Consider the following 13,371-nt stretch of genomic DNA (forward strand, 5'->3'; position numbering starts at 1 on the left):
TCATGTATCTACAGAATCATTTACACAACAAAACAAAAAATGCTGCTAAAACAATTTAAAAATGTTTTAAGTAATGCAGATACTCCCTAAATGCGTAACAAAGAGGAGATAATTGACATGAAGCCAATACAATCTACTCAGTTTCACTAAAGGAATATAACTTTGTTCTCCATAGTAACATAACCCTAGAACTTAAGCACTAAGGCATAAAAATAATTCTAAATTTAAATATACAAAAAAATTGTACTCAAGGATTTGGAAACAATTTTCTGCTACTAAATACATTAGTATTCTACCTTAATTTTAATTAATTTAATCCTACTGTAAGTACACAAATACTGATCAACAGCAGTATGCCAAGCCTGACACGGGCTCCTTTCAGTCATGATCATTAAAAAATATAAAAAGAAAAAAGAAAAAACTAATAATACACCTAATATGTGCTAACAAACATTACTTCTGGCTGTAGTACCAGATTTTAGCTAAGATCCAATCATCCTGTACATTTCCAAATTTAAAAACCTTGATGCTATCAGATTAGTTTTCAACCACTTTTTCCTCCTTACAGTCGTTAACTAGAAAAATCTCTGATTCCTTAACTCTACCAACTCTCTTATCTCCACAGTCCAAAGAACTGAAATAAATGATGTTACAGCAACTTAGATCTAACATTTACCGTGCTGAAAAGTGCAGACTGACCAAAACATGTAACAGTGACTGGCATGGTGTGGAGGAGTGGAAAGCAGGAAGCATTCATAAAATCAACACATTTGGTACAGCACAGAAAACCAGAAAGCAAAACAGCCTACAAGAAATGTAACTACGTGAACCAGATCACATTAGTCATTGCCATAGACAACCAATGTCCTTACTTCATTATTAAAATGATAAAATAGGCATCCAAAATAAATTATGAAAGGCAAAAATCTATCATTTAAGAAGCTATAAAAAGTAATAATACAGAGTAGCACTTAAGAGATTCCTGTATAATGGGTGGAATCAGAGATACAGTAAAGAACTCAGCAAAGACAGCCTTTGCCAATTCACATGTTTTTTCAAAATGATGGTTCTTAGACAGTTTAAATAAAGTCAGTGAGGTGACTTGACTGAGTAAAATTTTTAGAATCAAGCCTTGAAATCCATTAAAAGGAAAGCAGATTCTTACTGTAGTTCTGTGGAACAAGTTCTGGGTTCTTCGGCGTTTTGAGTTTAAAAGATACATCTCCAATAGTAACAGTATCACCTAAAAAAGAGAAAAGAAGTCTTTCAGTTCCCAGATATTAAAAGTGTATAATGTCCTTATATTAAAGTTTAAATCATGTGCTAAGGCTGACTGTGTTCACAAAGCAGCCTCTAATGTATTTGAGACTAGTCTACTAATTAGTCTTTTCTGCTTTTCAATAGATCAGGTACCCAAACAATCTACATTTAATTAATATTCCTCAACTTTTCCCTTTTGTGGCTGTTCTTATAACCACAACTTACTTTGTTGGGACCTATGGAATTCAAGCTTGCCATAAAACCATGTTCCAGCTACCACCATTGATTTCTTGCATGAAATCCTTAGCCCCTTTGTCTGCAGAAACAGCTAGAAACACTTGTCATGGTGATGATTTTCCCAAGTTTTCAAGCAGCCTGAAACAGCATCTCTTGGAAGTACAAAACTACATGCTCATGTCAATGGGCCCTTCCTGTACTCCATTACTGTAGGGCTGCAAAACCTGACACCTTTCCAAGGTTTGAGAGGTCTCAAGCATTTCTTGCTCTGGATTTCACCAAAACTAAAGCGCCTGCCATTTTATTTAATGGTCTCCCACTATGACCTGCCTGTGTTATCTCCTCTGTAAAAGCAGGCTTGAATTAAATTGCAGGGCACGGTCTGTGCACTTTGTCATGGAAATCAGAAGTGAAATCTAGTTTGCAGTCAGGAAATGGGCGAGCACCAAGACGGCAGCATTTACAGAGAAAAACAGCACAACACTCAAAACCCATGAAACCAAGAAAATGAGCTGCAGATCGGCAATAAACCCAAAGTTTATTTTTTTGAAGAGCCCATCTGGGCCATGCAAATGAGCTCACAAGTATTAAGATCATGAAACTAAGATGACTATAGTAAAATGATGTTTTTTCCATTTCTATTGCTGAAGATATCACCACCTTCACTGCCCAACAGGCACTGCAGTGCATGTGTGAGGACGAAGGATCACTGGACTGAGACGGCTGCGCAGGGTGCAGTTCTGCCCCAGCACGCTGATTACACTGCCTTTCCATGAACCGAGGCCAAGTTTTGGAACAGTTTCTTGTGCTTTTCTCAGAAACGAGATGTAGAAAGTACATAGTCCACGAACAAGATCCAACTCTAAAAATCATAGAATCATAGAATGTCCTGAGTTGGAAGGCACCCACAAGGATCATCGAATCCAACTCCTGTCCCTGCACATGACAACCCCACAGTTCACACCATGTGTCTGAGAGTGTTGTCCAGTCTCTTCTTGAACACTGTCAGGCTTGGGGCCGTGACACCTCCCTGGGGAGCCTGTTCCAGTGCTCCAACACCCTCTGGGGGAAGAACCTTTTCCTGATGTCCAACCTGAACCTCCCCTGGCACATCTTCCTGACATTCCCTCGGGTTCTGCCACTGGTCACCAGCAAGAAAAGATCAGCGCCTGTCCCTCCTCCTCCTCTTGTGAGGAAGCTGTAGCCACCATAAGGTTTCCCCTCAGTCTCCTCTAGGCTGAAGAATCCTTTCATAGGTCTGCACCTTGTCCTGTTCCATGCAAGAGGACCCAGCCTACAACCACCTATCTCCAGCAATGCGTAAAGAGTCAAAGAGTTCAGAAGGCCAATGCTGGAATCGGACAGGGAGGTGCTGAAGAGGAAGCCTGTCCAAATTAACACAGGCAAATAAAACTCTCATACACACAGCAGCTCTCCTTCCAGCCAGCAGTGACTCTGGTTTTGCATTCAAATGCTGGTCTCTTCCAGCACACCCAGATGTTACTGCAGATCCCACAGGGGCAAGAATCCCCAGGTTCTGACATGACTCACACAATCCATGGGAAAGGTCACACATTTAGAACTAGATTTGTATCACCCAGAGGAGAATCACCTGCAGCAGGAAGCATCCAAGAAAGGATTAGAGCTGATTTCCTCCCACATTTAAGGTCTTAACAATGACACTGAGAATGGGATTCACAGCCTGACATAAATGCCTGCGTGTGTCTCTTCATATTGTTCCTGAAGTCCAAATAATCAACTCCCCATTTTTCCCTTAAAATATTGACAGAAAGCAATAAGCTGGTGGTTGTTCCAACATTTAATGTGACAACACAGTGCTTCAACGGCTTGTCAGAAAGTGGGAGACTTAGGCAATGGCTCTACTGCTAAATAAAAGGTGGCCAAGGGTTCATTCCTAGTCCTAAGGACAATCAGCACCAAGCAGTTTCCAGCCTCCCTGCTAGAGCTCAGCACCCTTCCTTGGCAGATCTGTACCAGACAAGCAGTAGAATGGTACAAACAGAGCTGGGGCCCAGCTAATGATTCAGGGTTTCAGCTCATTTCCTGGGACTCGCTAAATTTGCAGTTCAAAAGCACCCAAAAGGGCCATGCCCTCTTCAGCCTGAAGCGTTCAAACTCACTCCAAAAGAAACTCCAGCAATGGCTTTGGGGTCCGGTCCCTATTCTGGGAACTGTTATATATCTTATATTAAAGAGTCACTAGACAACAGACACAGTCACTGCAGGGAATAAAATCCAGGCTCCAGCTCCCCCAGGATTCTGTCCATTTCTCTAAGTGTTAAAGCAAGAAAAACTATTATACTGCCTAAGCATCACCTCCTGTTCCTCTTCTTCTGCTGCAGCTCAAATCACTCTTTCCCACTGGGGAATAGCTAAAGGATTGACCAAAATGCCTCTAAGGCGATGAAAACATCCTATGAGCCCACTGCTTCTTGCAAAAGTTGACACGTCTCTCATTAGCTCAGCTAGGAGGAATTTTAACATTCTAAAAAGAGCAAGTTGCCTGATATATCCTTAGGAAATTAGTGCCAGTTTATTTTCTCACCATTCTCCAGCCAACATGCAATGAGATAGGAGTATATGACTAATTAGCCCCTACCTTAAATCACCTCAGCTTCGTAAATACTCTTCCATGCACACACAGTCTCCCAAAACACAGCAAGGACAAGATGCCGAAACAAAAAGGTGTCAGACTTTTTCAATACATTGGAATGATGATATCATCTAAAGGAGAGAATTTTAATTACCTATTTCACTGGCACAGTACTGAAAAGCCTTAGTTGATTTCCTGTACTCCCCTCCTCCTCCCACCCCCAAAAAAAGCACACCACAACTGAGTTTTGTCTAAGTAAAAAACAGAAAATGCATCTCTTCTGGTGGTATTTATGTCAGTCCATAACATGCTACCCTTGATCAAGTCATGGCCAAAAACTCCACATATCTTCCAGCCATAAATGGACCCTATAAATTTTCATGAATATTAGGCTGGGAAGGGAACAAGTTCTGGAGAAAGCTGAGCACACAAAATCCCTAGCATACAGTCAGGACATTCAGCTTTTAACAGGTTTGTTGCTGCCTGGAGACAAATGTTGCTTCCAACTTGCATCTGTCCACAAAGCAAAAATATTAGCAGTGTTTAATAGAACTTCAAGCAGCAATAAACCAAGACAGCACAGTCTATTTTTCTAGCTAAATGAGCACAAGGGGAATTAGCCCACTAATCTTATCACACACTTCCACCTGAGCTATATTTTCTTGTCTAATTTGTTTCTTCCATACTTATTTAAAATCTCATGTTTGGTTACCTCTTTTCCACTGAATTTCCAAACTCTTTGAACAGAGATGTCATCCCAGACAAGCTTTTTCCAACGTTTCACCAGCTGGCAAGGAACTAACAACAGACTGCCTGGTGAAACAGTGGTGTTAAATCAGCAAGATTCATAATCTGAGAACATGTATCCCAAAGGACTTGTCTTCTCTGCAAATTATGGAATAGCCCATAAATATGCCAAACCAACTCACAAGCTACTACCCCAGTATTGTGGACAAAAGACGTACACGGGGTTTTGCAATGGAGGCTTTGTAGCCTATATCAGGCTTGCTCAGGCAAACAGTGAAGCTGTGCCCCTGCCTGCTTATTTCCCACACAAAAATCAGTAATCTTAATTATCACAGTCTTTGGGGGAAAAAAAGTGGGATAAAAGCAGAACCCTGATCTACACAAAGACCTATGGCTGCTGAAACAAAGCAAGTGCCAAATAAACCAGAGTCCAAAGGATAAGGGAACGTGGCCATCCCATTCAGGGGGTGGTCAACAATGAGACAAAGCAGGTCATCTAAGAGCCCATGCAATATGGAGTAGAAATTGGGTGGGCACATAAAGGTCATGACTCAATAATGAGACCCTGAAGAGATTATCTGAAATAAGGAAGATATGAAAACAGCCTGAATACATGCAATGAGCTCTTTCTCCTGCACCTGGAATAGACAGGTGTGAATTGCACCTCTGGCAAAATGGCACTTCACCCATGCACGTACAGCTGGCCAGTCACTGCAACACTCTGAACCTGGTCCCATCCTCTTGACACCCACCCTTGAGATATTTATAAGCATCGATGAGATCCCCCCTCAGCCTTCTCTTCTCCAGGCTGAACAGACCCAGCTTTCTCAGTCTCTCCTCATAAGAAAGATGCTCCAGGCGCCTGATCATCTTCACAACCCCCCGCTGGACTCCCTCCAGTAATTCCTTGTCCCCTTAAACTGGGGAGCCCAGAACTGGACACAGTGCTCCAGATGTAGCCTCACCAGGGCAGAGTACGTCGTACTCACCTTTCTCTAATACTGAACAGTACAACTCAATGGACCTTTGTTCTGACCCACCACAAATGCTTTTCTGTTATGATCTCAGCAAGAAGGCTTCTTGAAGATGCAGCTTTATTGTGCACTTGGCACCTTTGATCTGTCTTCTATTTAAAAGCTGGTATCACACCAACTATCCCTCTTCTCCTCTCCCACTCCCAGGAAGAGACTAATCCTAGTATTTTTTCCTATATGTTGAGAAGCAAAAGCTGTTGCTGCTTAAATTATTCACAGCAACACTGGTCATATACGAAGATAAACAGATTGCACCTCAACTACAGTTTAAGAAATTAAGAAGGAGAAAAAAGTTTTATTTCTTCTACTCACCATTTTTCTGGTGAAATAACATGTGAAGAAAAAAGTAGGGAATGAACAAATTTGAAAAGGTTCTTTTTAAATCAAGAAAAAAACGCCCTGCACAGATCTATATGTGTGTTTAGTTTTTCAAGTGCACAACAGAAACAGTTCCGATTTGGTCTGTAAATCTTTATATTATCAGGGGGGTTGTGAGACACTACAATGAAGCTTCAGGAATGCTGAGTTTTTAGGTGGCTGAAATTATTGTCTTTTGGCCTCTTTAGTCCTGAATTTATGTGAGATCAACACATTCCAACAAACATCTTGGTATATTACACATTCACTTGTACACAGACCATCCATCTGGTCTCAAAAGCCAGTTACAGCAAGAGCATATTAAAACTGTGAGGGTGCTAAGCTTTGCTAACATTAATTTCTGTGTGATAAGATCACACCTGTCAGAGAAAAGTTAAAAATCTGTATTATACTCAAATGTGTATTTCCAGGTCTTAATTTCATTCTAATGTGAAGGAAAATACAGCATAAAAAGATGCTTTTAACTGATATTTATCCAGTACATTTCCATAAGGGCATGGGAGTGTCAGCCCTCATCCTTGAAGAGCCAACTTATTTTGAAGAAACAGTAATGACACTTTCCAGGATTTTCTTTATCTTTTTCCTCAACGTTTCTGAATATATTACTCAGAGAAAAAGGGAAAGGAAAAGGACGAAAGGAAAGGGGAAAAAAAAAGGGGAAAAAGGGGGAAAAGGGGGAAAAGGGGGAAAAGGGGGAAAAGGGGGAAAAGGGGGAAAAGGGGGAAAAGGGGGAAAAGGGGGAAAAGGGGGAAAAGGGGGAAAAGGGGGAAAAGGGGGAAAAGGGGGAAAAGGGGGAAAAGCTACCTTCATGGCTGCAAACATTACACAGTCACCGGGTAGTACTGTAACCTATTCTGCATCTTACATTAGTACTGGCAGCCCCCCAAACCCATGAGTAAGAGGGACAGAAACCCATTCCCCACACTCACTGAGTTTGTAAGCAAATTAATCTTCATTAAAGTCACTCTTCTTTTTCTGAGCAAAAGAAAGTTTTTCCCTCTAAGAAACCAAAATAATGACTTCAAATATAAAAGTTCAGTATTACCAGATTTCTACTCAATGTTACTGTTAGACCCTCTATGTTTTTAATTTATAGTTTTGAAGCTAATGTTTGATTTTTCAATTATCTGCTTTAGGCTAATGATTCTCTTTAAAGTCCAAAGCATCATTAAAATAAAATCTTGGGTCTTTACTGTAGGAAGTGATCCTTTTCCTCCATTTTTCTTCATTAGCTGAGGATCAACAACATAAATGTGGATTCTTTTCTGACATCCAATCATGTAGGAAGCTTACAATCATTTCTATTTTTCATTAGGGCCAACAGCATACCCTAAGGATACAGAGCCTGATGATGCTCAATTACAAAAGTGTTAGGATGTGAAAAGTCAGATTTAAACACGTTTAATACCATGATGACCTCAAATAGGCCTAATATATACATTTCAGAATATGTCTTAGGAATACACTTAACATGTCAAAGAAGTACTAAGTCGCTCATTTCATCAGCTATCAAAACACCTTAGAAATACTGTTTGAAGTGGACTTGGAAGCATCTTCTCCAACTTACTGCTCATCATCAGCATACCACCAAGACCAGATCTGGTCAGCTGTGGCTCTGGCTCACTGAGCCTCAAAAACCTTCAAGGATGCACGTTCCACAGCCTTTCTAGCCAACTTTTGCTGCTGCACTACTCTCCCAGTAAAAAGGTTTGTCCTATTGTTCAGTATGAGCCCCCTAAGCCCCAATTTGTGATGACTCTCTCTTGATATAATACATTATTTGCCACTATTAAGTGAAGTTAGACTTCATCATCTTCGCAATTTTAATTCTAAATTGCCAACAGATTTCTCCTACTTTAGGCCTCTCCTTGAAAGACTAACAAGCCCAGATGCCTCAGTTTCTCCTCACCATCAGGTGTTCTAAGCCTCTAACAATTTTGGTAGTCCTCAAGTGGACTCCATCAGTTTCTCAATATCTTCCTAGAACTAGGGAACCCAAAACCAGACACAGCATTCCAGGTGGAGCCTCACCAGTGCTTTCTAGAGATGAATCATCCCTTTGCCATTGCTCACCTCCCCGCTAAGGTAGCTCAGTCTGTGGTTCACCTTATTTGCTATGAGGTGTTGGCTCATATTCAACCAGACAGCTACTGGAACTTCACAGCCTTTTCAACAAAGCTGCTACTCAGTCCCTCTCCAGTCTGTAGTGACACACAGAAACACTTAAGTCCAGTAGCAGAACTTCACACTTTTTGAGGTTTCTGTTGGCCCAGTTCTCAAGTTTATCAAGTCTCTTCTGGACTAAAGATCTGCAGTTTGTCAGATGGTAGTGATTTTGTTCCTACATACCAAGTAGCACTTTTACACTCCCGTTGTCTGTCCTTATGTCCACTTTTGTATGCCCCTTTTTTGTATTTTAGTTGACTGAGAAGTTTCCTGCTTGGCCAAGCAGGCCTCCTGCTGAAATACCAGATCTTCCTGCACTGTGGAATGGTTCATTCCTTGAGCTGTCATTAAGTTTTCTTTAAAAATCTACACGGTCTCCTGGGCACCCTTCTTCATGGTTGTTATCCAAGGAATTCTACCTACCAGTCTCCTGAATAAGTGAAACCCTGCAGTCCTTAAGTCCAAGATCCTACTTCTGCTGCTCACCTTCCCAGCCTTCCTCCAGATCCACAGCTCAATCATGTTATAGTCATTGGGATCCAGGCTGCCACCTATGACCAAAACAGCCACAGTTCTTCCCTACCTGAGAGCAGCAAATGAAGTGAAGTTACCCTGACCCAGCTCTTTGCCACCTGCATTACAAAATTCTTACCCACACAGCCTAGAAACCACCAAGAGCACATGCACGATGCCAGACTGTCCTCCTAGCAGATGTCTGGCTGGTTGAAATCCCCCATGAACACGAGGCCACATGAGGGGGAGGTTTCTGCCAGCTGTCTTTGGAAAGCGATACCCACCACCTCCTCTTAGTCATACAGTAACAGATGCCCACCACGTCCCCAACATTCCCTTTCAAATCTCCTGTGGCCAATGCTACTTCTGGGAAAATTAGCTTACACTGTTTTAAACCTATATGAAGATTCATAAAGCACAGTTTGCTCAGTGCAAGAAAAAAAAGCCAAATTATCAGTTTGTTCCAAATTGAGCTTAGGTATCAAATGTACTAGTATAATTTCAATAACGTACTTCAACTACAATGGAAAACCAACATTTAAAAAAAAAAAACAAAAAAACAAAAAAACACCTACTCATTTATTGCAAAGATACCAAAATAGACAAAACAGCTTTAAATTTCATTATGGCATCTCCTACACAACTATCCCGACTCCTTGAGTTTGCCAAGCAGGTAACTTCAGTCTTATATATTAAAATGAGCAGGACATGCAGAGCACACCAACAGGTAGCAGGACTGCAACAGTTGCTAAACAGTAAAATTTAAATTTTGAACAACCACTAACCTTTACAACTCAGAAGCTATTTACTGGCATCCGCTCACAGGAACAACAGTGAAACCCTACCAAAGAGCATACAGAAACTTATCTGCCTGACAGCTCATCCCTTTTTTTTCTGGCTATATCAGCATGTCTAATAAAAGACACTATCTTTTTGCCACCAGCCTTGAGTCTCTTAAATATTAGAATAATTAGAAATAACTCAAGCATAACTCCACAAACTTCCACAGATAACTGGCTTTGAAAAATCCTGTCTCTGTTTGCTGCCTTCTCTGTGCTGACGTAACAACTGTTTGTAAGGTCTTGCCATAAATCAAATCACTGGAACCGTTTCAGCCACCACAATGCAGCCCTGTAAGTACAAGTACGAAGGCAATGAACAATAACAGGAATGTTAAGAGAAATATGAAAGAATGAAGTCTCTTCAATAGGTTTTGGCAGTGAAAAAATATTGTCAGAACCACACTTTCAGCTGTCAACACGTGAACTTCAACAAAATAATGACACAGGTGAAGCTGGAAAAGGCAATGTGCTGGAAAGCATTTACATCCATTATCAAACATTTCTTTAGTCTTTGGACAGTGATAGGCCCTGAAAATAACAAGCAAACCTGGATGGGCAGAGCTGCAGAAAACAGCTAATGAAACTAGTACATATTTTGACCTACACAAGTGAAAAAGTCTAAGTTGTTTTATGTACATTGAGCAGGAAAGCACACGAGAAATACTACCTTGCCTGTACTATCTGACAGGCAACAATTTTTGATTTTCAGCTCTTCAGTTTTCACTAAATTCAGCATTTGTTCCCATTTGTTCCCAGATTTGTTCCTTAAAGCATCTCTGATATTGTGCATTCTGACAGATTTTTTTGAAAATTTCACATTACATAGAGATAGATGCAAATAATTAAATGCCAGTGAACCAAGTCACAGAGAACTTCACTCTGTTCAGTTCATACTGTGTTTAAAATAATAATTCATCACAAATAACTCTGGAGTCTACAAAAACTTTTTTTCTTTAGTTTTTTGGAAGGAAATATAAAACCGGCACTAAAAAAATGAATCTGATAGTCATCCTTGCATTTATTACTACAAATGGCATTTCCCTCAATAAATGAGTTGTGCAAATCCAAACCTTTCCTAGCTATTCCCATTACCCTTTAGTCACCGTGTGCCTCTGCCTTTGAGATATCTCTTAAGCTTTACCACTAGAAAGCTCTGGCAGTTCCTACACAGCCCCCAGTGCACCAGCAGGTCATATTTGCATTACAAAGCCTAAGCTAAAAAAGCTGAGCATGACTCCACATATAACAAGACAAAAACTGACAACAATTTCTCCCTTACACTTAAAAGGTACCATCACAGAGAGTAAATCTGATCTGGCAGGGATGTCAGATCCAAATTACTGGGTAGACGACAATTTGCTATTTGCTTGACTTTTAACAGCTCCCAGGCCTTTCAGAAATATTTTCTTTATCACTAGGGAAGAGACACGCAACCTCAAAACTGCTTACAAGACTTGTAATTACAGAAGCTGCATAGAAATAGCAAAAACACATGATGTGCACAAAATTTCAGACCATCTCTTTGTAACTTCAGTAACCTCCAAGGAGTGATAGGGCCAGCAAGAAGGATGTGCAATCATGTTTAAAATAAAATGAATTTTTTAAAACCCAAACAAATAATAAACAGTATTCTTAATATCAAGGGGTCAAATACACAGGAGCACAGGAAGCACTATACAGAATGAGATGTCTCAGGTGCTGGGAGGGCCAGTATCCCTAATATTATCTCTTAGCCTGCCTTTAATAAACTACGAGATTGTCTAGAGCTTTGAGAGTTAAATCTTTCTACCAAAACTATTACCATCATTGATTGTAACTGGGAATACTTCTATTGTTTGTATACATATACAGCGTATTAATGAATATTGCTAAGTTACACTCAGTTTCATTCCACAGCACATGGAAATTATGAAGTATTTTTAGTAATACTGCATTTGCTACCATTTCATTTTGCTGAATTTCTTCTTGTTCTTAAGGTTATTCATCCCAACAAAAGGCTGAAAAGTCCAGAGCTACCCTTTTCAGCTGCTTCTTTGTTAATTTGTTCCCTTAATTCTTATTTAAGATAAATAATCCTAGTTTTTTATAGTACTTTTCACAAATAAAATATTTTCTATTCAAAAATTCTTGAGGGAATTCTATAGTTATCAAATCCTCAAAGGCTTCCTTTTTGAGGAACCTCTGAGAAACCAAACATATTCAAAGAAATTAACCAGTCAACTAATAAAGAGATTATAATAAAATTAAAATGGAGATAAATGGTATTAGAGGGGAGCAATTAAGAGCCTTAGAGAGTACCCCACCATCAGAATCACTTGCTATCGTTCTGCCTCCCTAACTTACAGCTGCTCATGGCTCGCTCTGCATTTAGTAGCTTTGTTGCTTTTGGCATTCATCCAGAAAAGCGCCAGCTACCACAGGCATATGTCACCGTTTCCAAACGCCACTTTTGCTCCTCACGGGCCTCTCATCTGTTCTCTAGGGTCACCGCAGGACACTCCAGGACAGTTCAGTTCATCCCTCCTACCACATGCAAGCTCAAGGTCAACACCCTGTTTCATTACTGTGCACTGCAGGTACAACCAAACACACACCAGCCTTGGCAACCCCTGACACGGCTGTGGCTTTGCGAACAGAGGAAGGACGAAGCCAGGCAGTGCGGAACCACAAAGCATGGCGAGGCGCTGGATGGAGAAGAGCGGTTGGCACAGGCACAGGTTGTGGGGCTCTCCTTGCTTCACTGCGGGTCAAACGCTCTGGAGAAGAAGCCGTGGAAAGCCACACTAAGTGACCCTGCCAGCCTGTGACTGAACTCTGCCCTCTCCTCTCACACAATACTCATTAAAAAATAAAACAGGGAGGGCAGCGCCAACGGGACAAGCCAGCAGCCCCTGAGGTGCAAACCTGCCCCCAGGCCTCGCCCGGGCCTCCCGGCTGAGGCTGCCCACACGCGCCCGCCGTCAGGGCCTGTGGACCGGCCTGGGCGAAGGACGCCAGTGGGGGGCTGCAGGGATCCCGGGCCGGGCCACCCCGCGGGGGCCGGGGGTCGTTACCTGAGCTGTGCAGCGCCCGCACCTCCCGGCGGCCGCACCGCGCCGCGGCCGCGCCGCCGCCCAGCACCTGCCGCAGGAGCAGGCGGACCCTGCGCGCAGCGGGAGCCCCGGGCCCGCCGCCCAGGCACAGCACCTGGGACTGCATGCGGCTGCGGGGAGGCCGCCGGGCCGGGCTGAGCCGACACGGGGAAGGGAAACGCCGAGGCACAAAGTCCCACCGGAAACCAGCGCCGGGCCGACCGGCGGCCGGGGCGGGGACGGGCCGGCGGGCGCGGCAGCGGGCTGAGCCTGCCTGTGCCGCCAGGGTGCCTGGGGACGGCGGCCACGGCTCATTTCGTCCCCAGCTGTGCCGGAGGGGGTAGGGAGGACCTGGCCGGAGGGGGAAGCAACGGCATGGGGAGCCTTGGGCCCTTTCAGGCCGGGCAGGCGCGGCCGAAGCGGGGGGCGCCCCGGGCCCCTCACCGACCCCTCAGCGTCCCCTCACCGACCCCTCAGCGTCCCCTCACCGACCCCTCAGCTTCTCCTCA

The 13,371-nt window shown here is 42.7% G+C and overlaps 1 protein-coding gene across 1 annotated transcript in view; it reads right to left on the reverse strand.

Annotated features, from left to right (window-relative positions):
- VWA8 (von Willebrand factor A domain containing 8) overlaps window positions 1-12,989 on the reverse strand; it is a gene marked incomplete at both ends in the record, with an annotated part of 186,826 nt that extends 173,837 nt beyond the window's left edge. Inside the window, 2 exons of the mRNA XM_080349876.1 lie at window positions 1,166-1,243; window positions 12,845-12,989. Of these exons, the coding sequence (XP_080206002.1) occupies window positions 1,166-1,243; window positions 12,845-12,989 (223 nt within the window). The remainder of the gene's footprint in view (window positions 1-1,165; window positions 1,244-12,844) is intronic.
- Between the last annotated feature and the right edge of the window lie 382 nt (window positions 12,990-13,371).

Source organism: Nesoenas mayeri (assembly GCF_963082525.1).
Source record: "Nesoenas mayeri genome assembly, chromosome: 1".
In the NCBI taxonomy this organism is placed as follows: domain Eukaryota; kingdom Metazoa; phylum Chordata; class Aves; order Columbiformes; family Columbidae; genus Nesoenas; species Nesoenas mayeri.